The sequence below is a fragment of the Coffea arabica genome, chromosome 6c (genome assembly GCF_036785885.1).
Source record: "Coffea arabica cultivar ET-39 chromosome 6c, Coffea Arabica ET-39 HiFi, whole genome shotgun sequence".
In the NCBI taxonomy this organism is placed as follows: Eukaryota; Viridiplantae; Streptophyta; class Magnoliopsida; order Gentianales; family Rubiaceae; genus Coffea; species Coffea arabica.
The window spans coordinates 15,464,876-15,487,587 of record NC_092320.1 but is presented as its reverse complement, the minus strand read 5'-3'; the positions used below and the strand labels follow the sequence as shown (position 1 = coordinate 15,487,587).

Sequence of the window (22,712 nt, the reverse complement as noted above, 5' to 3'; positions counted from 1 at the left end):
TTGCTAGAGCAGCCTTTTAGCCAGTGAGGCTCCAAAGCCAACCGATGCAGCAGATATATGAAAGTTTTCATGCTAACTACGATGAACAATCCTGAACTTTGCGCAGTTGTGCAACTGGGAGGATATTGTTCCAAATAACAGTACTAAATGGAGACTTCGTTAATGTACATCCCTTTTTTCTGAAACATGTCTGCGCACTAGCATTGAACCGAAAAAAAAAGAAGAAGAATTTTAATATCTCTCGCTGTGAAAACTTCATTAGTTTTTTCCCCCCTCGTTTTTCGCTGCGCAAAGGAAATCAGAAGCTCCTGATTTTAAAAATTTCCTGAACTTCCTCAAATTGTGTAAATGAATGACGTGCAGAGAAATATACTCATGCATATGAAAAACAAGAATCGTGGCATTAGCCTGAAGGAGCCATCTGAAGGAGTTTTTCTGCTTGCTCGGGGAAGAAAGTAATGAAAAGAAAAGCACCTGCATTGAGGTCATTGAATCACAAAACCTCACCACAACATGCAAAGTTCAAGCATAAAATTAGGAAGATATCTTAAAAGAAACTTACAGACAAGTACGGTTCCTAGAACAGTTGAGATCTTTCCTTGCACTGTCACCAAACCAGCCTTGCCTGCATTTTGGAGCTCACAGGAACCAACAGAATCAAATGTTCCTGGAAATTGGAATCATCCTTTTGATATCCCTTGTTTCAAGGCTAACAATGTTTGAAATTCTCCAATTGCTGTTACTTACCTGGCTTCACGGATTGAAGCCCAGATGTCATGCAGGCTATGTTTTGGTAGCCAGCAGCCTCTAATTTCTGGGCAGCTCCAGCAGACCTTGAAGCAGGTGGGAATGACAGAAATTTATAAATGAATTTCACGGTAGGGAAGAAATGTTTTGAGTGACTATATAAGAGAAACGGCGCAAATTCAGTATCTAAGTCTGGTGGACGAGATAAACAAATCCAAGATGTCAATTAAACAATACAAAAGTCAGTAGATGAATTGACAGTTATTGGCAACGCCACGGTCTGGAGGTTAAGACTTAAGAGAGGCTAGGTTTGGAGGCCCCAGGTACAGAAAATTTCTTCAAGCTCCATCTGTTCAGGAGCTTTGTAGGATTGTTTGTATGTTGGTTCATTGCTGCGTTCCTAATCCTATAATTGCTGCAGTATGGTAACGATTAACCAAACAATCATTGGACACATGATTGCTCTGATCATACTTAGTGACTAAACTGCAAAATTTACTCAGTCTATAACAAAGATCCTTAGTAAGTCTGGTATCTGAGATTACAAACGCTTCAACACAATAAATACCCAGTCCTAGCAGAGGATCATTGGCATAACTATCTCAAATTGTACTTGAAGTTGAATGCATTCCTTAGCTGCACCAAACTATTTAAACTTGCTCGATCATTAACCTAATGGCATTTCCCTCCCTCCATAGCTCAATCTAAAGACTGTTGGACCTCTACCATTGATAAACAAAAAGAAGCTGTATTTGAACTCTAGGGGTAATTATTGACGGTTTTAATCTTTTCTTTGAGGTAATTAAACAATTTCCATGTGAATGTGACTGTGAATGTCAACCTTACAGTTCAGATAGATATCTGACTGCCAGTTTCTTGTGCTGTTAATTTAGGTGGCTATCTAGAAACAATATATATAACAGACCAGTGATGATAAAGTAACCGGGATCATGAAGGGCAAAATACCATAGTGAACGTGAACCTTGTAAAAATTCGCATGTTTACTCGTTCTGTTAACGAGGAAGACATGTGAAAGGGCTATTGCAGATTCCTTTAACATTGATTAGCTTCACTTGCTTTTATTTAATTAACCATCTTGCAGAAGGATCAAGCTCAGTAGGAGGGACTATTATGAGCTCAAGATGCACCGTCACTCAGCAGTAGCATGACCTTTTTATTTCCTTTTTGTGGTTTTTATCAGATGTTTCAATCATATGGTTTTAGACAAAATCCATTGAGCTTCTTCTATGAAGAATTTGAGAACGACAACGATGGCTTACCTCAGTCCTTCCTGACACACAAGTAAGAGCTTGCTTTCTGGTGAAAATTGGCTCTTAACAGATTGCACAAAATCAGGGTTGGGCTTTGTAAATGCTATTCCGAAAAATAGACCAGAAAAACCATTATGCACAGTCCTTTTTATTATGGTTCCTGAATCAAATAAAAACCAACAACTAAAATATTGTGAAACTAGCAATCAGAATAGATATAGAAACATCGCTGCAAACAATATTTACCTATGTCATTGTCATTGTTCAAAGTAAACAATGGAATATGATAGGAATCTTTAATGTGTGCCCTTTCAAATTGAACTTTGTCCCTGACATCTAGAATTGCATATCCGTCAGCTGCTACTAGTTTCTTTGCATCTTCAGCATTAACATAATTTACTTCAGCTCTGACTGATAAGGGCCTTCTTCGTAGAGGTATCCCAGTCACTGTCCCTCCTTGCTGAATCCGGACTACCAGAGAGGATGTTGCTAAATTGCTGAAATAACATCCCAAATACTCACTCCAATGTTTATCAAGATTCATTTAGTTGAATATCTTTACTACTTGGATCAAATCATACAAATGCTGCTGTTGCTAAAATTGTGTCAAGAAGTTCGTAAATTGTAGTAATAGATATTCTCTCAATTACTTGCTCTTAACGTTGAAAAGCTTGCATGAGCAAAAGTTCTATATCAATGAGAATGAACAACCAACTAGTGCATTTTTGGGAATTGCACGCTATCAAGAAAATACTTAGAAATAAAATCGCACTTGAAAAGTTTAGCTATTTCAAAGATGCTTCACCTCGCACGTAACAGCTAGTGCTACTATAAGTTCTGTTATGCACTACTTCCACACTATCAATCTAACTTGTGGCAGTTAGCAAAGAAGGTGAACTGAGTTTCTGAAGGGGGTGGTTGGAGGGGTTGCTTTGCATTTGGTGCTGGAAAACTCACTCTCCAATCAGCTAATGTGCTAAAAAAAAGTAGACAATCAAAGAAAAATGGGAACCCGACTATATTCTCTGCAAAGTAATCTCAACTTTTAGCACAGCAATTGGGAAAAATCCCAGTCTTTTTTTTTTTTTTTTAATAATATCACAATTTTACTTCCAGGAATTTGTCATTGCCAAGTTTGAAAACTGCAACAGAGAAAAGAGTTCGTACTGCAGTACCTGCGAAAAGAGAGTGCTGATGAAGAACAATAGCAACCAATCCCTGCCATTTCCAGCCAGAGAGGTCTGAATATCTTTAGCTCCAGAAGAGTCCACTGATAATGATTGTCTTTCTTGGGAGACCAGAAATCTAAGACAAGAAATGGCTGTCTGCCACGTGGCAATTATGTATTAAACCCTGGATTGGATATCTTTCTTTACTGGTGTAACTAGCGCGCACAGGTAGCAGATTTTTTACTTTCGTAACGGATATAAACCAAACAGATACTTGAGGCATCATGGCTTGTTTTGGGCCTCAGAGCCTACAACATTACTCAAAGGATGTTGGGCCAGATTGGGGTACTCAATTGGTGAATCTGGCGTTGGCGAGTTCCTGAGAATTCATTTTCCTTCTCGTTCTTTTTTCAGTTCTTATTCTGAATATGAGAGTTCAGCCCTGGATCCTTCTTTCATTTTAGTTTTTCTGCATTTGCATCGGACACTCTTCACGAGCTTCACCATCTACTGTGACAAATCAGCAAAAAATTTCTTGTACTATGCCATATCTAACCTGCTAAAATTTCAGACTTAACTGCAACAGGCCAAGAGATCCAAGAGAAGTTAATCTGAAAAATTGTAGCTTTATGTAAGAATGCTCCAAAATTACTGCTTTATCCGGCTCTTTAAATCTAATACTACAGTTTGAGGGTGATGATTACAGAGTCATACCAAGTGAGGTGAATTAAATATTTTTGCACAAGGGCAGATATAAACACATTCAGCATTCAGCAAGATAGCTTCTATGCCAGAACCAGCTACTTTTCGATCCCCAATTTTTAGAGGTATTTCATGCTTTCAGAAACCATTAACCAGAATCAGGTACGATCTCAACCATGAAATCACATGTCACGCCAAAAAATAACGAGACAACATATTTATTCAAATTTTCTTGAGGATAGGAAAGAAAAGGAAGGAAGGCATTTGACATGAAACATAGTCCAGGAGTATGGACCATCCCCTAACAAAGAAACAGCAGCAGACTAAAAAACAGTTGAATCCTTCCACTTGTACATGTTCCAACAGCCTTCCACACCTATCAGCAAGACGGCTTAATCAGCACTAGCCCTCTTCTTGGTGGTGTATGGGTAGTACTCCTTGCCATTATCTATTCTGGTGGTCTGACCTCCAACGTCAATAAAAGCAGAAGTGGCTGCAAGGGCAGCTCCTGCAGATAGTGCAGTTGCAATGCTCTTTCCTGTAGAACATTTTCCAAAAGGATTTAGCAACCAAGGGAAAGTTGGGCCTGTAGCCGAGCCTCACTTCTGAAACTAAAGGAAACCTTATAGTGCTATCAAAAATTGGTTCTGTATTGAGGATAACAAAATAATGTTTTCCATTAGGGAGGCTTCCTTGTTAGCAGATCCCATATCTCCAGTAAACAACTATGCAATGAGATTCTTGAAAGTCGGGAGTGTAAAATATGGGTTCATAACAAGGATAAAAACAACCTACAGGAACAGACACAGGCATCCACTAAATGACATAAAATACAGAAAACAAACTTATGATGTGTAAAGTTTCATAATACTGTTTATGGATAATCGAGTGAACCTACAAATATGAGACGTTAAAATGTGCCTCGAGATGTGTGTTAAATCTGAACATTTTGATTGAGGCGCTTTAAGTATATCCATTATGTAAAAGGCATACAGCTATGTGCCACAGACCCATATAAGGCATCACAATATTTAGTCTTTTGCAATTATCATCTTCAACAAAATGTCAAACAGACAAAATAAAGAGAACCCCAAGTCTAACCATGGGCTTAATGTGAAATTCCACATCTTATTCTGCAGTGTCTATCATAACACCAAATTTTAAGAAAGAGAAAGACAACCTTTGTAACCCACAACAGTAGCACCAGCTGCAAACCCACCAACAGCTCCGTTGATAAAGTCTCTTTTCATCCTATAATTCTGCAACAACTGTTCTACACCAATATAAACCCCACCAATGGCAGCAAAAGTAATCCCATGGTTTCCCATCATCTTTAGAGTCCGGATCAGCCCAGGAAGTGCAACTCTTCTCTCAACACGAGGCACGTCCTGCCAGGTCGCAACGATGGTTCCCCATATAGTACCAGCGACTAGACCTGAAGTAGCACCCTTAATTGTTTTCATCAACGGAGTATCTTCCTCTTCTAAGTACCTTAATTCTGCCGGATCCATAACTTTGGCCAAACTAGAGAAAAAGACAAATAACAATTATATCAAGCTAAGGTATTAGTTAAAAAATCATTCCTAAAGTGCAAAGCATTAGTACAAGAAAAATTAGGATTTTGAAAAAAAAAAAACAACTAAGAAATGGTGTGATTAACATACATATAATGCCACCTCTTATTTGCTTATTAGGTTTCACTTTTGTTTTCTCTTACTTTGTACACAAAGAACCCGTTTCTAAAGAAAATATCAAAAAGTCTAATAACCTTTTGATGACTTACAAAGAAAAAAGCAAAAAAAAAAAAAAAAAAGTCCAGAGCGTAGACCCGAAAGTTATGTTTGAACTAGATTACCATATTTAGTATGCAAACATCGAAGAATGAAAGCCCAGATTGAACTTATAAGGAAGAAATCATTTAAAACAATAGATTTTCTGCATTGTAGTATCCTCTCCACAATTCCACTTATGGCCAAGTAAAACCATAGCTTCCTGGATTTCACAAGCCTTTCCAGCAATATATCAGAGACTGATGGTCGGTAAAATATCTCAAAGTCAGAAACCCCTGAAAACTTCACCACCTATAAATCCAATCCTAAGGCATCATACGTAAAACCTACATTAAAAAAAACATTTGAAATGAAACAAAATTGAGCCATATATCCACAATGATTTTAGCACCCATTTAGCTAGGATCACAAATTAAAAAACAATCAATTTATCGTGCTGAACATTTGGCAGACTTTCGAATTGAAAATCCCCTTATCAAATTGCTCAAACTCTAGAATCCCAATTCGATGTCCTTCAATACTTCGCTCTTAATCTTAACAAGCAATAAAATTCAAGCAAGCACTGACAAACATATGAATGGCAGTGACGATTAGCATAAATTAAATTCCAAAATACAACATAAAAAAGAAGAAGAGGAAAGAAGGGAAGCTTACCAGACTTGGCACTGATCTGCAGTGGCTATTTCAGAGAGAGAGCAATAGAAGAGAGGACTTAGAGCAAATGAGACAGGAAGTGGCGTGGAGACTAGAGAGTGAGATTGACATACGTTTTGGGCCCATAAACGAGCTATGTCAAGCCCAACGCGACAGGATTCGGGGCTTGTCCAATGTTTGTTTATTTTAAAGATGTTGAAATTTATGTTTAAACTTGCCTTGATTATTTACCGAATGGAAGGTAAATTTGTATTGATTTTTTTTAAGGTAAAATTTCTTTTTTTTTTTTTTAAAAAAAGGAAGGCACACTTGTATCCAGTTGAGCTCGAGTAGGTTGAAAATTTTACATATAAATTTTTCAAATTTTATGCTAGTCAAGTTAATTTCGACTCAATTTTGAAATTTTACTAAACATAAAAGTTTGTTATATTTGGTTTGATTGGTTGTCTATCAAAACTTGAACGAGTTTTTAGTAAGAAAATGGTTTATGGTACTCCACCTTGTGTTACAGCACTCAAACTATATCATTTTTATCACATAATTTTGATTTATTAGATCATATGATAAAACAAAATGGTGAGAGTGTCATTAATAAAAAAGTGAAATGCGATTAACATTTCTCTATAATTAATAATTATGTATCAAATAGTTTGGTTTGATTCGTTAAACTTTGCATTTTGCTCCCCTTAATCAACTACTTTTTTTTATAAAAAAAAAATCAAAAAATAAAGACAATTTTGACAAATTTGTGTAAAGTACTCGAAATTTGGCTGAATTGGCTTGAAATCTTTTATGTGAAAATTAAAGGTTCCTTTTTCTGAATGGAAAGCAAGGTTGGTCAATATCATCTCTCTCTCTTTTTTGTTTCCTCATGTTATTTACTGTAACTCTTGTTACTACACTTGCACCACACATATTCATATGGTCTCAGAGGTATAATGCCCTGACTGTGATAGTAATCAGAATTAAATTCATCCAAACTTTTTATTACATATAAAAAAAAAAAAAAATTTCCGCACGCCTACTCCTTGCGCCTTCATTTCTATTTTTATTGATAAAAATAAAAGAAAAGGTTCCATGCTAAGTGAGCAAACTACGAGACACATGTTAGCAACATTTATTGCGAATTAAGTTTAATTGGATTATTTGGAAAGCCAATATTAACTAAAATTTGATTATTTCTTTTCAATAAGATGTAATGTAACTCTCATGGTTACAATTAGTCCAAAAATTGCATCAATAACGCTCAAATAAAGTTGGATTACATTCATTACTTTTGAACGCGTCCAAATCCTGTATGTGGTGGGCCTGATTTGGAATTTTGATGATGATTCAACTCTCAATCCTTGTCTCCGTGGACTAAGCCAAAGCCCACTCAGCCCATTATTACAGCCCTCGTCCTCCACGACGGACGTCTGCTCCTCGAATCGGCAAACTTCATCGGAGACTCTGCTTAAAACACTCGACTAAATAAATTCATCAATTCTCTTCCACAGAAGAAAAAAAAGGAAAGAAGAAACTCTGCAGGAAATGCAGAGCCAAGAGGACATTCGTAATTTACCTATCGATATCGCATTCGCTCGTCTGGGAGGTAATTTTTAGCACACCTCGACCCCTCTTTTTTTTTTTTTTTTTTTTTTACTTTTTAATTTCTAGATTGCTGTGAAAGCTAGTGTTTTTTGGATGTTAATTTTAATCTGAATTTCCGTTGAAGAATGGTTGGTGGATCGGAGGAGAATTCCGGCGGACTGGCGGAAGCGATTGGCGGCAGTGAGAGCCAAGATATCGGCAGCGTTTGCCTCGCTTCCCAAAGACCTTGATCCTTACTTCCAAACCCTGGACCCTGAAGGTTTTTTTCCTTTTCTTTTCCCCTTTTTATTTTTATTTTTTTGAAATACAAATGTTGCTGAAGAACCAAAGACGATGAGTAGGACCCATAATCGCATGGCTATAGCTATATTTGTTTTCATCAGTTTTCTTTTGTTAGCTCTGAATTTGATTATTTTAGGTTGAAAAATGAAATCAATTTTGCACGTACACTCAAAGAGATGCATAGCTTAGTGTACTGCGTGGTCTTCTTGAGTGGACTAGTTTCGAGCATTTTCACGTCTGAGGTGGAAATTACTTCAATGATATTGAAAAACGAGTTCAATCATTTTAAGCAGGGATATCATTTCCTTTTCTTCGTTTTATGTCCAAGCACAAGAATATACAAGCAGAAGAAGAGTTTTTTTATCCAATAGCTAGTGATAAATAGAACATGAATCTACAATTACTTTTTGTCACTGAATATCGTGAATATGCAATCTTTTTTTTCTCAAATTAAGCACTTTATTTGTTCTGTTTTTATCAGTTCTTAATTATTTAGAAGCTTGATATTTTCTCAGTTGGTGACATATTCTAACTTGTCTCTGTCCTAAGATAAGAATCTTACTTCCTGTCAAATTGTGTCCCCGTTGCCATTTTAAGATTTTAATGATCCTCTTATGGGGGTAAATTTTGGTTCCGCCTGCTAATTCAATAGCTTGTAGGAGTTTTTTTCTAATTATAAGGTCTTTACACAGTTAGCATAGAGGTAAATTTACTTTGATATCTCTTGTATAATCACACACATTCACTTTTCAGGCATTGGGTACTTAGAAGCCAAACAAATATATGAGATTCTCCTCAAGTCAACTCCAGAAAGCCGTAATATATTTGGAAGGCTTTCAGGTGCTGCTGTAAGATCCGCAAAGACATCATCATCATCTTCCTAATCTCTACCTTCCTTCCTTCTCTCTGTGTGTTCGTGCTTGTGTATGTGTACCTGGACGTGTTTGTCTGTCTTCTCATCTGTGAGTGGTTACATGTGTGTGCATTTGTGTGCCTCAGGACAATCTTTTTTTGTGACTGTGAATGTGTTGCATTTTGAACAGGGTGCTTGGGAGGCAATTGTGCGTGCTTTTGAGAAGGATTCAATTTTCCTGGGAGAGGCTGCTCAGATAATGGTCCAAAATGTTAATTATGAAATGTAAGCTAGGTCAAAATCATACATGAAGCAAGCACAGAATATCTGATTAGTTATTTCTGACTGCTTATTTATCCTTATCTTTTCAACTTTTAGACCTTATCAGAAGAAGCAGGTACAGAAGATTCAGCAGCAACTTGTTGAACTGGAGCGGAAGGAATCTGAGATAAAAAGAAATGCAGCCCTTTCAGCAACTAAATATGCAGAGGCTTGTCAGGATCTGGGATTGCAGGTTATGCTTTAATTTTTTTGGCCACTAATTAGTTATTGCAGTATATTTTTATAATAGTGGTCCATAAATGAGAATATTGTTCTGCTTTCCAGGGAGTAAATGTGAGGTCAGAGCTGTTAGAAACTGCAAGTAAAACTCTTCCAAGCACATTTAGCAGGATACTAGAAGTATTGAATGGTGATTCTGTGTCACTGGCTATTGAATTCTATTCGGCCTTTGTCAGAGATGCTCATTCTGAACAGGAGGTAAGTGAGAGTAAACAGTGTCGGAATCTGAACTTTCTGGGGTAAATATAAAAGCATGGTGGAGTATGTTAGCACTGCAAAATCATGGTGAGAGATGCCAATTTTATCATCACGCAAGAATTTTCCACTCTACCTGTAGAAAACTTTGGAATTGATTTTTAGTATGTGTACTCCATGAAATGCCGCTATCTCTTAGTATTGTTGCTACCTGTCAAATTTTTGTTTCAACTCTAGTTTGTGAATTCTGATTTTTCATAAGCGCCTACTTTATATTGTGTCTTTGTTCGAAATGTTTCTCATTCTTGTAGATGTACTGTTTACTATGTAAAGATATAGGACAATTGCTTTTCCATGCCAACAAAAATAAAAATATATGGTGAAAAGCTACTAAGATATTATAAAATCATGGTGAAGATTATTTACTAACTAATGTTTTATCCACTTGTGTTCAATCTGGGTGCAGAAAACTGTGGGGACTGTGTTGCCAAATTTAAGAGAAGTCCGTGAAAAGCCACCTTCTATTACAATTTCTGTTTGCTCTGAAGCTTTTGATTCTGTTGTTGCTCAACCCAGCCAGAGCGAACCAAACAAAATAGCTGGGGAGACAGACTTTGCAGCTGACAGTATTGATTGGGATATTACATTGGACAGCTCCCAGATTGACTGGGATATTGGTACCATAGAAGAGACAGAAGAAAATGGCAATGGACTTGGTCCTTATGAAATTGTTAATGCTAGTGATTTACCAAATTCTGCTGATAGTGAAGGTATTGAGTTGGATGAGACGGGACTGATGAAGGAGGAGTTTCCAGCACCTGAGGTTGCTACATCAGAGATCTCCTGGGATATAAGTGTTGAAAATCCTGAATTCAATGTAACTGAGGAAGCTGGTTCTTCTGGTTTGCATTCGGAGCCTTCCCTGTTCACGCCAAACACTTCATCAGAAGTCCAAGGCAGTGCAAAAGAGAGAAGTCCCCTTCTGGAGACTGATTATAGGAATAAGATTCTTGATGATCTGTTTGAGGTTAATATGGCTTTAAACCTGTTACTTGATACCTTTAGTAGTTGCTATCATGATTTTCTTTGTTTGTTTCTTTGTTTTCTTTTCTTTTATGAAATTTTCTATATAATTCTTGATTTTCATTTGACATTCTTTCATCAGGTTAAAGCATTTCTGAATCAACGCTTGAGTGAATTAACAAATGAAGAAACTCTGTCATTGCAACATCAAGTCCAGGCAGTTGCTTCTTTTGTCCTGCAGCAGTACTCTTCTGATTCAATCCAGCCAATGGTTTCTGACGTTTCATTGGTTATATCATTGCTAACAAATAGGAAAACGAGGGACCTTATTATGATTCTCAACTCAAAAAGGTGATGACTTTGTTTAAACCATGTACATAGTCTTTGATCATTGTTACTCCTACTGTGGTTGAATACTTTCCGGCATCATTCATATAAAATATACGTACTTAAGATGTAGAATGCTTATGGTTATCTATTCGTTGTGAATAAAATGGCATCTTGATGTCAAGTTTTGACTTTGTACTTTAAGCCTTTTCCATATGTATGTATGGTGGCTCCCAGAAGCAAATATTTGCAGCCTCTGTGTGCCTGTGTGTGGGTGGATCAGTGGTCTGCATCTTGATACTATACGATGATTTGTACAATGGGTACTCACGTATACACTATACAGACTTTAAATTGTATGAATAAGTATGCATTGTTTGTTTATAGTTGATGGTGTTTTGTTGACAATGCTTGAGTTGTTTTCCGCTCTTTTCTGAAGTCGCATTACTGTGCAGTTGTCATGCTTTTTATTCTGAGCTTTTTTTTTTTTTGGGAGCTGAGTATTTACTGTAGATGCTTCCCAATTTCAGATTTTTGGATAGACTGGTGAAGACCTTGGAAGAAAAAAAGCACCACGAGATCAAGTTAAAGGAGGGATTGAAGGATTTGGCTATTAGGCGGATGGAGCTTCAAAATTTATTATCTTCTTCATGGCCAAAACAAGTGAGTTAATAATGTTTGAATTGGTGGTCTAATCTATTTCTGCAACACCAAATTGTTTTGGTGATAGAGCATGAACCTGTTAAATACTAAGTATGGCTTCTAGAAAGAAACAATAGGGACAAATATTTTTTGTTGTTATGAAACTGTTGCACATTTTGAAAGGCAACTTACAGGTTTTATAAATGGAAATTGAGTTTGTACAATAGCTGTGTTTGTTAAAGACTATAAGGTTCTGTTTTTGATGTCATCACCTACAACTGGTGAAGCACCATGGTGTCTTAGTTCTTTCTGCTATCTTTTCGTCTTAACAGTAGGAATGACGTATCTCGATGTTTCCTCATATTTGTCCCTCTAATGGGTTCAAACGGTGTATTTCCGTTCAAATATTGTACGCAAACTACTTGAGATGGAAACATAACACTTAATTCGTTAGATTATAAGGATTTTTGAACTTCCTTTTAGTTGATAGCTTTCTTCTTCAGTACTTTGATACTTGCTCGTCTTGATGCAGGAATTGGCGTTAGCAAAGACCCGAGAGTTAAAGAAACTTTGTGAATCTACACTTTCGTCAATGTTCGATGGAAGACCGGTTAATATAATTGGAGAGATAAATACGTTGCTGAGTAGTAGTATTTTCAGTGCGTAGATGCTTGTGAAACTTCTCTCTTTCTTCCCTGTCCATTTTTTGACAAGGAAATGGACAAACGTGGTAATCAGAACTGATCGTTGTAGAAACTATTTAGCAAATATATTTGATTGAAGTTATAACATGGGTAGAGATTTATTTTCCCTATTACAACATAATTGAAATTTCAAACAATGAGGGTTGACCCTCATAGCGTTATAATTGCATAACAGTGAGTTGGTGCAGCATAATATGCTAGAAAGCTTTTTCACAGAAATGAGAAATGATCGTATGCTGAGGCGCATTCGATGCTGGGATGTTCTACCTGGGATGTTAATACACTTTGTTTCTGTATTCTGCATTCTTTGGGATGTTACCAACATCTGCTGTCTTATTGCAATCGTGCATGAATGTTGTATTTGAAAGCACTCTAGTTCCAGTTTTAACTGGAATATGAGTTTCTCTCCTTTGGCCCATGTAAAGGAAAAGGAGATTTTACAAAGTGTATACCTCAATAAGATATAATATGCTCTGGTAGCATGGATTGTTGTTGTTTGATGTTTTGCATTTACTTGTGATTTTACCGAGACTATTTTCTAGCGAGATGCTAACATTGCAGGTAGCTTCTCAACATTTTATTGAACTTAACTTTGAGATAGAATAAATGTAGAGCTCCTAATAACATCGAATGTATTTCATTAATACTCAGATTATGTTCACTTCATCTGTAATGAACAGGAAATAAAGATGCTCAACCTGATTCTGTGCCTACTGCAGTCATGGTACAGGAAATGTTCAACAAGCTGCATATAACCGAACACAATCAGCAAAATGGGTAAAGGACTTCGCAGTCAAAAAGAAGGATTGGTGCAGTACAGTGAATGGAAAACTTCATTGTGGAAATGATCCAGAAGTTTGAATGGCGAACAGAAAGTTCATCTCTTTGAGATCTGTAGGAGCATTTTGTAGATGGGTATCATCATACTTGTTGAATTTCACGAGGTTAACCATACAAAGCTGAGATATTAAACACTTTCGGCTAAAATGCATAAAGTCGGCAAAGAACTTTGAAGATCAAGAAATCAAATTTCAAGATCAAATGGAATAGTAGCTCAGTGTTGGTGATCCGAAAAAGCGCGAGTTGGTGGAGCGGAATGATCGATTGCAGGGGTCACCTTCACCATCTGCTGTGTCTGTTCCTATTCCTGGGGCAGGCTTTTGTATAAAAACTAACAGTGACTCCACAACTTCAGACATTGTTGCACGAAATTCCCTCACAGGCTGCAAATATTAGTTGAACAAACAAACACATGAGACAGAAATAACAAAAATTTAGAAAGCTAAGAATTGTGAGGCCAAAAACAAAAAGTTAGCTCTGTTTCTTCAAAATCGCATGGAAGATGCAGTAATATCGTTCAAGGATGACGATGACTGCACTGGATTAGGTTCAGATCAGATGCATTACTGATTCAAAAATAGTATGAGGATTAGAAGAATGAAATCAGAATCATCAGATGCTTATTGGCGTGCTGATGCAATCAGTTTCAAAATTTCTTCAGAGCCTCCTCTGAAGAAATTTCGTGTGTCCCTATTGTGCAATACCTGGACACAGAGGGAGACGATGTCAGCAAAACGAGAAAGATCCTGGGGGGAGATTGATGTTTTGATTGCTGGATCAACCATTCCAGCCAGGTAATCACTATCATGAAGCCTCCTTGAAGCCCACTGGACCAGGAACTGCTCTTCTGTTGGTTTTGAACTGCTCCAACCAAAGGAAAGAACTGTCAGCAGAAGCAGAATTGAATTCTAGCAAATTCAGTTCATATGTAGTTTCTTTACCTGTCAAAAGATGGCCTTCCTGTTAAAAGCTCTAAAAGCAACACACCAAAGGCATAGACATCAGCCTTCAAGTTATTCATTCCAATGTAAACATCTTCAGTCGCAATGTAGCCACTATCAGCAATAGCCATTTCAGAAGCCTGTTTGCATCAATAGCAATTGACAAGAAGTTTGAGCTCATTATTTAGAAAATCTCTAAATCAAAATAAAGCAACATGACGAAGAGGAGGCGTTTTTTGAAAGTAAACTACAGATTTTGAAACCCGAAACATACTCCATGATTGCTAAGAAAAACAGGTTCTTGAAGAATGTACCTTGAGTTTTACACTGTTGCTTGAGAGGGGTCTCAAGATAGCCAGGCCAGAGTCGCAAATGCGAGGCCTCAGATCTTCATCAAGTAAGACATTGGCTGCTTTCAAATTGCTGTGGGCAACTGGAGGTTCGCAGGAGGAATGCAGGTAACTGAAAATTCCACAAAAATAGCGGTGCGTGTTCAAGAAATTGGAACTACAAAACTGTATGTTTCCAAGAAATTGGAACTAAAACCTACTACAATGCCAGAAATCCCAAGAGAATATTCTAGGATGAGTATGGTAGTGGGAGTTGTGCGTGTCAAAATACGATACAAAAAATATTATTGGCTTAGTTTTGAATTCTTACTTCACCCCCCGAGCTACACCAAGAGCAATTCGTAGACGAAGATCCCAAGATAGCGGTGTGTACTCAGTACAATGCAAGGCATCGTCAAGTGACAAATTCCTAACATACTCATAGACAAGGAGATGCTGTCCATGCTCCATACAGTAGCCAAGGAGTGTTACAATGTTAGGATGTCTCAATCTTGAAGCATTCCTTACAACATTCAAGAATTGTTCTTCTTCATGAAGAGACAATTCTACAGTGCTAATGTTCTTGACTGCCAACAACTGGAAAAGACAAAAAAATGACTTGTCAATATCTGAGATTCTACTTGGTTCTATATATCAAAGTTCTAGTTTTGACCTCTCCATCAGGCAACTTTGCGCTATGAACAGAGCCAAGGGATCCCCATCCAAGAAGGTTTTCCTCACTGAAGCTGTTTGTTGCTAGTTGAAGCTCTGCCACAGTGTAGCGTTTTGCACATATCGGGACTTTGCTCGTCTTGGAAAAACTTCTTCTGGAGACTTTCATTGGTTTGCTACGAATGGGAGGTAAATGCAAGGATTTGATTCCTGAAGAAGAGCTAAGTATTGATAGGTGCGGGCTACCCTCAGCGGCCGTGGAAGAAAACTCTGGCCAAATGGTACAAAAGAAGAAAAGGGATTGAAAAAAAACACTACGTTAGAGATACAAATTTCTGTAGGGGCAACAATATAGCAATTTCATTTGTACTGCTAAATTGCCAAGTGTCAGACCAGGGATCAATAGGGTGTGAGATTATGCAGGAAAGAGGTGGGTCATGGGTTCAAGAACATTTTAAAAACCACACATCACAGCAAGTGTTCAGAAGAATACAGATCATTTGGCGAAAAGAAATTCTTTTGCAGCTTTAGAAAAGTAAATTGAGCTAGACATGGCTAATGCAAACTATAGGTTGGATAACTTATCATGATTCACTAAAATCTAATTTTAGAGTATCTCTGACCTCCGCTTGTACTAAATGCAAGAGAATTCAGAGAATGCCGACTGCTCCCTATGCTCCTGAGCTTTTGATTCTGAGCTCGGCGAATGCGAACCACCAAAGCAAGTGCCGCGCAGAATGCCACCAGTGTGCCACCACCAACCAGAAAACCGATTTTACCCGAACCCAGTCTTCTTCTTTTATGTCCTCCTACTTTGTGAGTAGGATAACTTTCTATGGCACTGGATTCTTGAGTTGGTGGACCAGTTATACTCTGCTCATTTGGCAAATCCTCAAAAGGATACTTCCAGGGAGCGTATGGGTAATTTTTTCCACTGTCAAATCTATTGCCACCAAACCTGCATGCAAATGAAGTGGCAAAGCAGTATAAGCTTAGGAAACCAAATTAAGTAATTTAAGTCGGTGAATCATCCAATATCTTACCATAAGTTGTTTATAGATTGAAATTTTTCCGGGATAACACCACTAAAGTGGTTGTCCTCAATATTCCTGAAATAGATAGGATTGAGCGAGAGACGAAAATAAAAAAGGCAACAAAAGTTGCTTCAAGCATATTATACAGAAAAACTCACAAATCTGAGAGTGGGAGGTCAGCCAAATATACTACAGATCCAGTAAATTCATTTCCCTGCAAATATCTGCAACAAAAGCTAATATTATTCACCCATGTTGAAGACAGAAGGCGTATGAAATTCAGTGAGGGCAAACAAGACTCACAATCGTGTAAGATTTGCCAAAGATCCAAAAGAACTAGGTAGATCTCCACTGAACTTATTGTATGACAAATCCCTGGCAGAAGAGGTTGATGTTTTCAACAATGGAAATAAGTTAATGTACACAATTGAATCCTAATCCCATGCCTAGACAGTTTGCAATTAATCAAATAAACTGACAAAGCTTCAGGTCTAACAGAGGTTTAATGTTTCAATGCAGCACTCTTGCCATCCATTGGAGGTCAAAATTTTCAATTAGTATTGCTCAATTTTTAATGGTTCCTCAGAGCATCTCCAGTCACCCATAATCAACAAAGTTGCTAATGGTATACTTCATCCATTCTTTAGGATGCAAGAACTGTTATCAAGCTCCGGTATTATGCACGAAAAAACTTGAGCTGAATTAGCATGATTATTTTGAATTGCAAAGTAAACCATTTTCTGATGGCCTGAGGCTTCAATTTCTAAGAGCCAATGCAACATGCATACTAATTGGCCTATATCAGAACAAGCCAAATGCAAATGATCCCTTAATGCTGGTAAATTAGCATGGATGCAATTATGACTATTAGCAAATTAATCCACTTCCTGACAAAACAAAACAACTCCAGTTCATGAAGTCTCTGTTCACAGTGTGCTACAGCCTACAAATTTAAGGAACAAAATATGAGTTTAAAGTAATCATACATCTCTATCAGCTTTTCAAGGTCAGTAAAGACATCTCCCAATACTCCCGATAAGGCATTGTGGCTCAGATTCCTGAAAGCGTTACTTCTGTTACTACACGATAAAATCATTGCGGTAGACAGTCAAGGGACATGTTGCTTACAGATGCCGGAGATGCCTCATGTAAGACAAAGAGACGGGAATGTTTTGACTGAAGTTGTTGTTAGCCAAATTCCTGTATTCACCAGAAAGAAAAAGTAGAAGAGTCGATTTGCCGGCAGAGATCGAAGTTATTTTGCTTCAATGATTCAGTAAGAAAGAAGTCTTACAGGTGAGTGAGATTAATAGGTAAGCCGAGTGGGATCTCACCCTGAATGTTATTTGAGCTAACGTCCCTATCAAACAAAGCATACAAAAGAATATCAACCACTAAATTATAGAATCTTGAACATGGAGTTAGAGACTAGCCAAAAAAGACTCAGAGTTGCTAGCTTACAGCTGCTTCAAGCTACGTAAGTTGAAGAGCTCCAGACCAAGATTACCAGTAAGCTCTAGTCCATGTAGGTTGCTGCAGAAGAGAAATAAATAACTTAAATCTGTCTTTAACAAACTGAAATTAGCTGATGAAATAAAAATGTTTGACTAGATTATGTGATTATACACGAAGATTACTGATGAACCAGTGCAGGAAATTCCCTCCCATGATTCATCACATGGATCACCACCTTCTGATTTCCAACCCTTCAACTGTGGCGGCCTATTCAGGGCATTATACATTGATCGAAGTACTTGGACTGCAGAACATATGTACAACAATTATAAATGAGTACATTTAGCTAGTTCTCAGATCTTATTGCTCAAGCCCAAAGGAACAGAAAAAGGAAAAGCAGAATCATATTATTGATATGCATCGTTTGATCATCAGAAACTTCTCTTGACTAAAGAATGTGACAGTTAATCTTCTTCCCACTTTCTAAATTAAACTGCACGACCATTAAAAATTGGCCTGCACGTTAACAGATCACAGATACCGAATCATCAAGATACAAGAGTACTTACTAGCCATTATTAGGAGTAATGTGAAAAACAAGTTTACATTAGAGAAATCATCATACTACTGAATAATAACATGCGTATATTTTCTGATAAAAGGAGAAATTAATAAGGAAAGAGAGAATAGTACCATCAAGATCATCTGTACGGGCCAAAACATTCAAGGACAAAATTGCTGAGAAGAAAATCCCAGCGAAACAGAACAACATCCAGCGCTTAGCCATCGTCCTTTGCCAAATTAATCACAAAATGCTAAACCAGAAAACACCTGAAAAATTAAACAGAAAGAATCAGCACCCATTTCAAGAAAGAAGTAAAAAAAAAAAAAAAGAGAGAGAGAGAGAGAAATCAAGTATCATTAATAAGAACTAAAAACCAGATCCTTTATTTCATTACCAAACGAAGCTGCTTTTTTAAACCAAATTAACCTGAGAATACAGAAAGAACAAAGCCCAGAAAAAACAGAGTAAACACTCGTGTAATTCTACTCTCAAGTCAAAAACGTCTGAAGCAAAAACTGAAAAAGATATTCAAGCTTATACAGAATTAAAGGGTTCAAGAAGATCAAGCAGGACGAATTTTTACTCGTCAAGCAAGAAATCTTAAGATTTTAAGAAGAGCGAATCAAAATTCTTGAGCTCTTGAGCTTCTTTTCCAGGCTTTACCGGGAATTCAGGGAAAATGTAGAGTATACCTCTCTTCTTTCTCTTTCTCTTTCTCTACTGTGCCGGTGAGAGTGAGGAAGTGTGTGTGTGTGTGTGTTTTGAGGGTGGTGGTTTTTATCGAAGAAGGAAGTAGTGTTCTGCTCGTTTTGGAGGGAATGCTTTATGGCGGTTAGTTAGTTAAAGATTTGTCGTTCAAGCCCACCTTTTCTACCTGGCCCACGCCAACTATTTTGATTTGCTAGTCTTTTTTTTTTTTTTTTTTTTTTTAAAAAAGAAGATAAAACGAGGATTTCATTCATTCAAATCATTGATCAATACTAGTCTTTATTATTTGACAGAGAGGAACCAAAGTTCGGTAAAATTTTAGAGAAAAGCATGACATTGTACATTTAGAGGAGAAAGATCGACTATTTTTTTCTTATTTTGGAGAGACAAAAAATTATTCAATGTGAACGTTTACCTAAATAATCAACTAATCAAACTAGATTTCATCAAAAGTTTCTTACTAAGTACAATAATCATAACAAAGGATATTCTTTTACATTGAAATAAATCAAATTACTTGAACTGTCATCGAGCTGGATTGGATAAATAATTTCTTTTGATAATGGTCAAAACAAACTCGATCATGATTTTAAATTCGTCAAGAAAATGAAATCAAACTTGAACTTTTGTACTTTATGAATGGGAGGTTCTTTTTTTTTTTTTCTTTCTTTTTTAAATGTATGAATAGAAGTCTTAAATGTATGGAAAATGTACATGTTGTCCCAAAATCAGTTTCCCAGGGGCATAATTGCCTATTGGCTGGAAGGTTGAAACGACAACGCATTGCTGAACCACTTTGGAGTTTTCAACTGAACCTTCGCCTTCCTCATCCCCTTCCCATCTTTCCAGTAAAATTGCTCAGTGCTGAGCTGGGGTGAACGAATATATGTAATGCATCCCGTGAAATAGAAGTTGGTTGCAGCAGTAATTTTTCTCTCTCACACAGTCACACAGTAAGAGCGAAACGAAGCATTTAAGGATGGCGGAGCAACAAGAACAAGAAGATTACATGGGAGACCTCTCTCAGTTTTTACCTCCACCAGAAGCCACCCATCTTCCTCTCAAATCTTCCTCTAAATCGGTCAGTTCCACTCACTCACGCAACTGCAGAATTTGGGTCTTGTAAATTGCTCCTTTTTTTATTGGTTTTTTATATCATAATTGGTTCATGATTCATAAATTGAGGTTTATATTGAAATCTTCAACCCTAAAAAACCCTAGCAAATTAGCTTATGATTGGCTCAATACAAGAATCTTTATCTATTCATTTATTTAATTTGATCAATTAGTCTAGTTTAGGACCCAGAGGAGATTTTTTTTTTTCAAATCTTGAAATTAAGTAATATGATTAGTTAGTCCTTATTTTCACGTTGAAAGTCCAATTTTTTTCTTATTGGTCAATCTCATTTCCAATGTAATTCATGATGGTGTCTGGTGAATTTGTTGAAATAATTTTACAAAAAAAAAAAAAAAAAAAAAGTCCTGATTTTTATACTGATTTCAGGTTTCTAATGCCAGAGCAGTAGTTTCGAGCTCATTGAATAAGAAATCTAAGAATTTAAATTGGCAAGAAAGGAAAAAACTCAAGAGAGAGCAGAAGCAAATTGAAGAAGACCAACAAACAATGGCTAACGTAGAAAAAGCAATTCCACAATCCAACATTGGGTTTAAAATGTTGAAACAAATGGGATACAATCCTGGTTCGGCTTTAGGCAAGAAATGTTCTGGTCGGGCTGAGCCTGTCAGGCTGGAGATTAGGAGGGGTAGAGCAGGGATCGGGAAAGAGGATCCCAAGGTAGAGCAGATGAGGAGGGAGAAAGAGAAGGTTGAGAGGGAAAGGATCAAAGAAGAGGAGTTGATGGTGGATTTCGGGCATCGACAAAAGGAGCGTTGGAAGGGAAGAAGAATCATTGTGAATTTTCGGAAGGCGGAAGCGGCTTTGGCCCAGTTGGAGAATAGAGAAGTTGAAGAGGTTAAGAAGAAGGAAGATGAGAGTGGAGAGAAGGAAGAAGAGGAGGAAGAAGAAATAACGGAGGAGGTACGAGTGTCTTTTCCATTGCTTGGGTATATCGGTATCATTTGCTGAATCTTCGAGTTGATCTTTACGGCTTTGTTTGCAAGTTGGTGTTCAGCGTCTTTGTTTTGTCGTGTTGAAGGGTTTAGTAACAGAGTGTTTTGAGACTAGTTTTTGCTGTTCTAATAGATGATTAATTGGATAAGTTTCAATGGTTTTTGGTGAACTTGAAAGATGCCTTGTTTTGTTGAATTGTGTTACAAGTATTCTTTATGTCTAAGTAAGATGCAGTTTGGAAACAAAATTAAGTGGAGATGAACGCTAAATGTGAAGTCTGGACTTTTTCTTTGTTGAAGGTTTATCATGTGCATATCTATGATCATAATAGCACTGGTTGACCATGTAACTATACTACTATGAGGGAAGGTTGTTCAGTTGTTTCTACTTCTTACGTAAGATTCTTCTCAGACACTATCTTTTCAGGTCAAAATTTGTAGGATTCTTTATTTGCTTAATGCGTTTGGTTTCTTTATTTGCTTAATGTGTTTGGCATGTTTTCAGTCTTGAGTATCACTGCAACTGCTTATACTTTCTGGCGCAGGATCTACTTGCTATATTGATGAAACTGAGAGATGAGCATTACTATTGTCTGTTCTGTGGCTGTCAGGTAAGCATGCTAATGTGACAATATTACACCAACCAACATGATTAAGTAATTTCTTTGGCTAAAGAAAAGAAATTAAGCTCTAATTTTTTTAGTAATACTCAAGATGCATTTTCCTTTCCCTCCTGCTGAACTGAAAGAAAGAACTACAGCATACCAGTTGTAAAGACAAATGCAGGAGCATCTTTTTTATTTTTTATTCTTTTTCATGCAATTGTTTTTTCCTTGACTTATCATTCACTTCTTGTACTTCTCCAGTATGAGTCAAAGGAGACGCTCTTGTCCTGTTGCCCTGGTGTGGACGAAGATGACCACTAGAGTGGTAAAGATAAATACGCAATTGACAAGTACTCTTATCCTTTTCTGGAGCATCCTAGCATCTTCTTTGCTTATGGTTCACTTCTTCAACTTCTCCAGTACGAGTCAAGGGGGCGACTCTTGTCCAGTTGCCTTGGTGTAGATGAAGATGACCACTAGAGTGAGAACCCTTGATACAGAATTTGACGTGGGGATTGTGAGATCAGGAGCAGATCTTACAGATGAGCAAATACTGCAAGGGGACTTGGGCAAGTGTCAGATAACTTTGATTGAAGGTACTGGCCTATGAAAATCTCACATGTCCAAGCTGGTAAGCTCTAGCTGGTAAGAAGCAAGGTGACAAGTTGGAGGATGACTTTTTTAAACTGGCCAAATTAATGTAAAAGCTGGTGTGTTGCCCATGTTCAAGTTGGCCAACGTATTTTGAGAAGACACGAAAGCATGTAGCTTTGAGTTATGTATCTTGATCGTTTTCAATATGCCAAGATACTGTTAAGACAGCCAGGCTGCTTACTGGCTAAGGTGTTTTGTGGAACGTTGGCATCTCAATAACTTGCACAATTTGGAGTTGTTCATTTCCCAGAAAAAAAATGAAATTATAAGTGCACAACCCTTTCTGTTTTTGCGATCAACCTTGATGCCTGCAATCGATTCTCATACTT

At 37.2% G+C, this 22,712-nt stretch overlaps 5 protein-coding genes across 8 annotated transcripts; 2 read left to right on the top strand and 3 right to left on the bottom strand.

Annotated features, from left to right (window-relative positions):
* Positions 1 to 106: 106 nt before the first annotated feature.
* On the bottom strand, positions 107 to 3,342 carry LOC113693667 (rhodanese-like domain-containing protein 9, chloroplastic). Its single transcript, XM_027212261.2, has 6 exons — positions 3,194 to 3,342; positions 2,265 to 2,515; positions 2,028 to 2,178; positions 748 to 833; positions 563 to 667; positions 107 to 474 (listed from the first exon to the last, which is right to left on the bottom strand). The coding sequence occupies exons 1-6, from the start codon at positions 3,241 to 3,243 to the stop codon at positions 404 to 406; spliced, it is 714 nt and encodes a 237-aa protein (XP_027068062.1). The 5' UTR covers positions 3,244 to 3,342; the 3' UTR covers positions 107 to 403.
* Positions 3,343 to 3,991: 649 nt separating this feature from the next.
* On the bottom strand, positions 3,992 to 6,479 carry LOC113693668 (outer envelope pore protein 16-3, chloroplastic/mitochondrial). The gene is made up of 3 exons (XM_027212262.2): positions 6,334 to 6,479; positions 5,070 to 5,413; positions 3,992 to 4,427 (listed from the first exon to the last, which is right to left on the bottom strand). Exons 2-3 carry the CDS (start codon positions 5,398 to 5,400, stop codon positions 4,282 to 4,284), a joined length of 477 nt encoding a protein of 158 aa, XP_027068063.2. The 5' UTR covers positions 5,401 to 5,413; positions 6,334 to 6,479; the 3' UTR covers positions 3,992 to 4,281.
* Positions 6,480 to 7,722: 1,243 nt separating this feature from the next.
* Positions 7,723 to 12,597, top strand: LOC113692866 (CDK5RAP3 protein homolog). Of its 3 annotated transcripts, XM_027211463.2 has the most exons (10): positions 7,729 to 7,924; positions 8,048 to 8,182; positions 8,959 to 9,053; positions 9,249 to 9,343; positions 9,437 to 9,572; positions 9,665 to 9,817; positions 10,281 to 10,841; positions 10,980 to 11,188; positions 11,695 to 11,827; positions 12,339 to 12,597. In XM_027211463.2, exons 1-10 carry the CDS (start codon positions 7,864 to 7,866, stop codon positions 12,471 to 12,473), a joined length of 1,713 nt encoding a protein of 570 aa, XP_027067264.1. In that variant the 5' UTR covers positions 7,729 to 7,863; the 3' UTR covers positions 12,474 to 12,597. The 3 variants fall into 3 exon arrangements, with proteins under 3 accessions (XP_027067267.1, XP_027067264.1, XP_027067265.1); XM_027211466.2 differs by lacking the exon at positions 12,339 to 12,597 and having other exon boundaries at positions 7,723 to 7,924; positions 11,661 to 11,799; XM_027211464.2 differs by lacking the exon at positions 7,729 to 7,924 and having other exon boundaries at positions 8,959 to 9,045.
* Positions 12,598 to 13,316: 719 nt separating this feature from the next.
* On the bottom strand, positions 13,317 to 19,148 carry LOC113693015 (protein STRUBBELIG-RECEPTOR FAMILY 2). The gene is made up of 17 exons (XM_027211606.2): positions 19,039 to 19,148; positions 18,475 to 18,612; positions 17,953 to 18,085; positions 17,788 to 17,859; positions 17,621 to 17,686; positions 17,455 to 17,526; positions 17,313 to 17,384; positions 16,630 to 16,701; positions 16,485 to 16,550; positions 16,336 to 16,401; positions 15,916 to 16,250; positions 15,294 to 15,562; positions 14,952 to 15,217; positions 14,606 to 14,753; positions 14,292 to 14,431; positions 14,055 to 14,211; positions 13,317 to 13,733 (listed from the first exon to the last, which is right to left on the bottom strand). Exons 2-17 carry the CDS (start codon positions 18,566 to 18,568, stop codon positions 13,548 to 13,550), a joined length of 2,214 nt encoding a protein of 737 aa, XP_027067407.1. The 5' UTR covers positions 18,569 to 18,612; positions 19,039 to 19,148; the 3' UTR covers positions 13,317 to 13,547.
* Positions 19,149 to 19,807: 659 nt separating this feature from the next.
* Positions 19,808 to 22,660, top strand: LOC113691778 (uncharacterized). Of its 2 annotated transcripts, XM_027210075.2 has the most exons (5): positions 19,808 to 20,135; positions 20,559 to 21,092; positions 21,670 to 21,735; positions 21,991 to 22,054; positions 22,150 to 22,660. In XM_027210075.2, the coding sequence occupies exons 1-4, from the start codon at positions 20,034 to 20,036 to the stop codon at positions 22,048 to 22,050; spliced, it is 762 nt and encodes a 253-aa protein (XP_027065876.1). In that variant the 5' UTR covers positions 19,808 to 20,033; the 3' UTR covers positions 22,051 to 22,054; positions 22,150 to 22,660. The 2 variants fall into 2 exon arrangements, with proteins under 2 accessions (XP_027065876.1, XP_027065875.1); XM_027210074.2 differs by having other exon boundaries at positions 19,809 to 20,135; positions 21,991 to 22,660.
* The last annotated feature ends 52 nt before the right edge of the window (positions 22,661 to 22,712 follow it).

Coding starts and splice junctions, on each gene's coding strand:
- LOC113693667 (XM_027212261.2), bottom strand. CDS start 3,243: ATGGCAGGGATTGGTTGCTATTGTTCTTCATCAGCACTCTCTTTTCGC. Junction 834..2,027: donor GTGTGTCAGGAAGGACTGAG/GTAAGCCATCGT, acceptor ACCTGCTTCAAG/GTCTGCTGGAGCTGCCCAGA. Junction 668..747: donor GCTTCAATCCGTGAAGCCAG/GTAAGTAACAGC, acceptor TCCAATTTCCAG/GAACATTTGATTCTGTTGGT.
- LOC113692866 (XM_027211463.2), top strand. CDS start 7,864: ATGCAGAGCCAAGAGGACATTCGTAATTTACCTATCGATATCGCATTC. Junction 9,054..9,248: donor GAAGGCTTTCAGGTGCTGCT/GTAAGATCCGCA, acceptor CATTTTGAACAG/GGTGCTTGGGAGGCAATTGT. Junction 9,344..9,436: donor CAAAATGTTAATTATGAAAT/GTAAGCTAGGTC, acceptor TTCAACTTTTAG/ACCTTATCAGAAGAAGCAGG.
- LOC113693668 (XM_027212262.2), bottom strand. CDS start 5,400: ATGGATCCGGCAGAATTAAGGTACTTAGAAGAGGAAGATACTCCGTTG. Junction 4,428..5,069: donor TACTGTTGTGGGTTACAAAG/GTTGTCTTTCTC, acceptor AATGTTCTACAG/GAAAGAGCATTGCAACTGCA.
- LOC113693015 (XM_027211606.2), bottom strand. CDS start 18,568: ATGGCTAAGCGCTGGATGTTGTTCTGTTTCGCTGGGATTTTCTTCTCA. Junction 16,551..16,629: donor TTGGCAAATCTTACACGATT/GTGAGTCTTGTT, acceptor CTTTTGTTGCAG/ATATTTGCAGGGAAATGAAT. Junction 15,218..15,293: donor CAAAGTTGCCTGATGGAGAG/GTCAAAACTAGA, acceptor TGTCTTTTCCAG/TTGTTGGCAGTCAAGAACAT.
- LOC113691778 (XM_027210075.2), top strand. CDS start 20,034: ATGGCGGAGCAACAAGAACAAGAAGATTACATGGGAGACCTCTCTCAG. Junction 20,136..20,558: donor TCAAATCTTCCTCTAAATCG/GTCAGTTCCACT, acceptor TACTGATTTCAG/GTTTCTAATGCCAGAGCAGT. Junction 21,093..21,669: donor AAGAAGAAATAACGGAGGAG/GTACGAGTGTCT, acceptor TTTCTGGCGCAG/GATCTACTTGCTATATTGAT.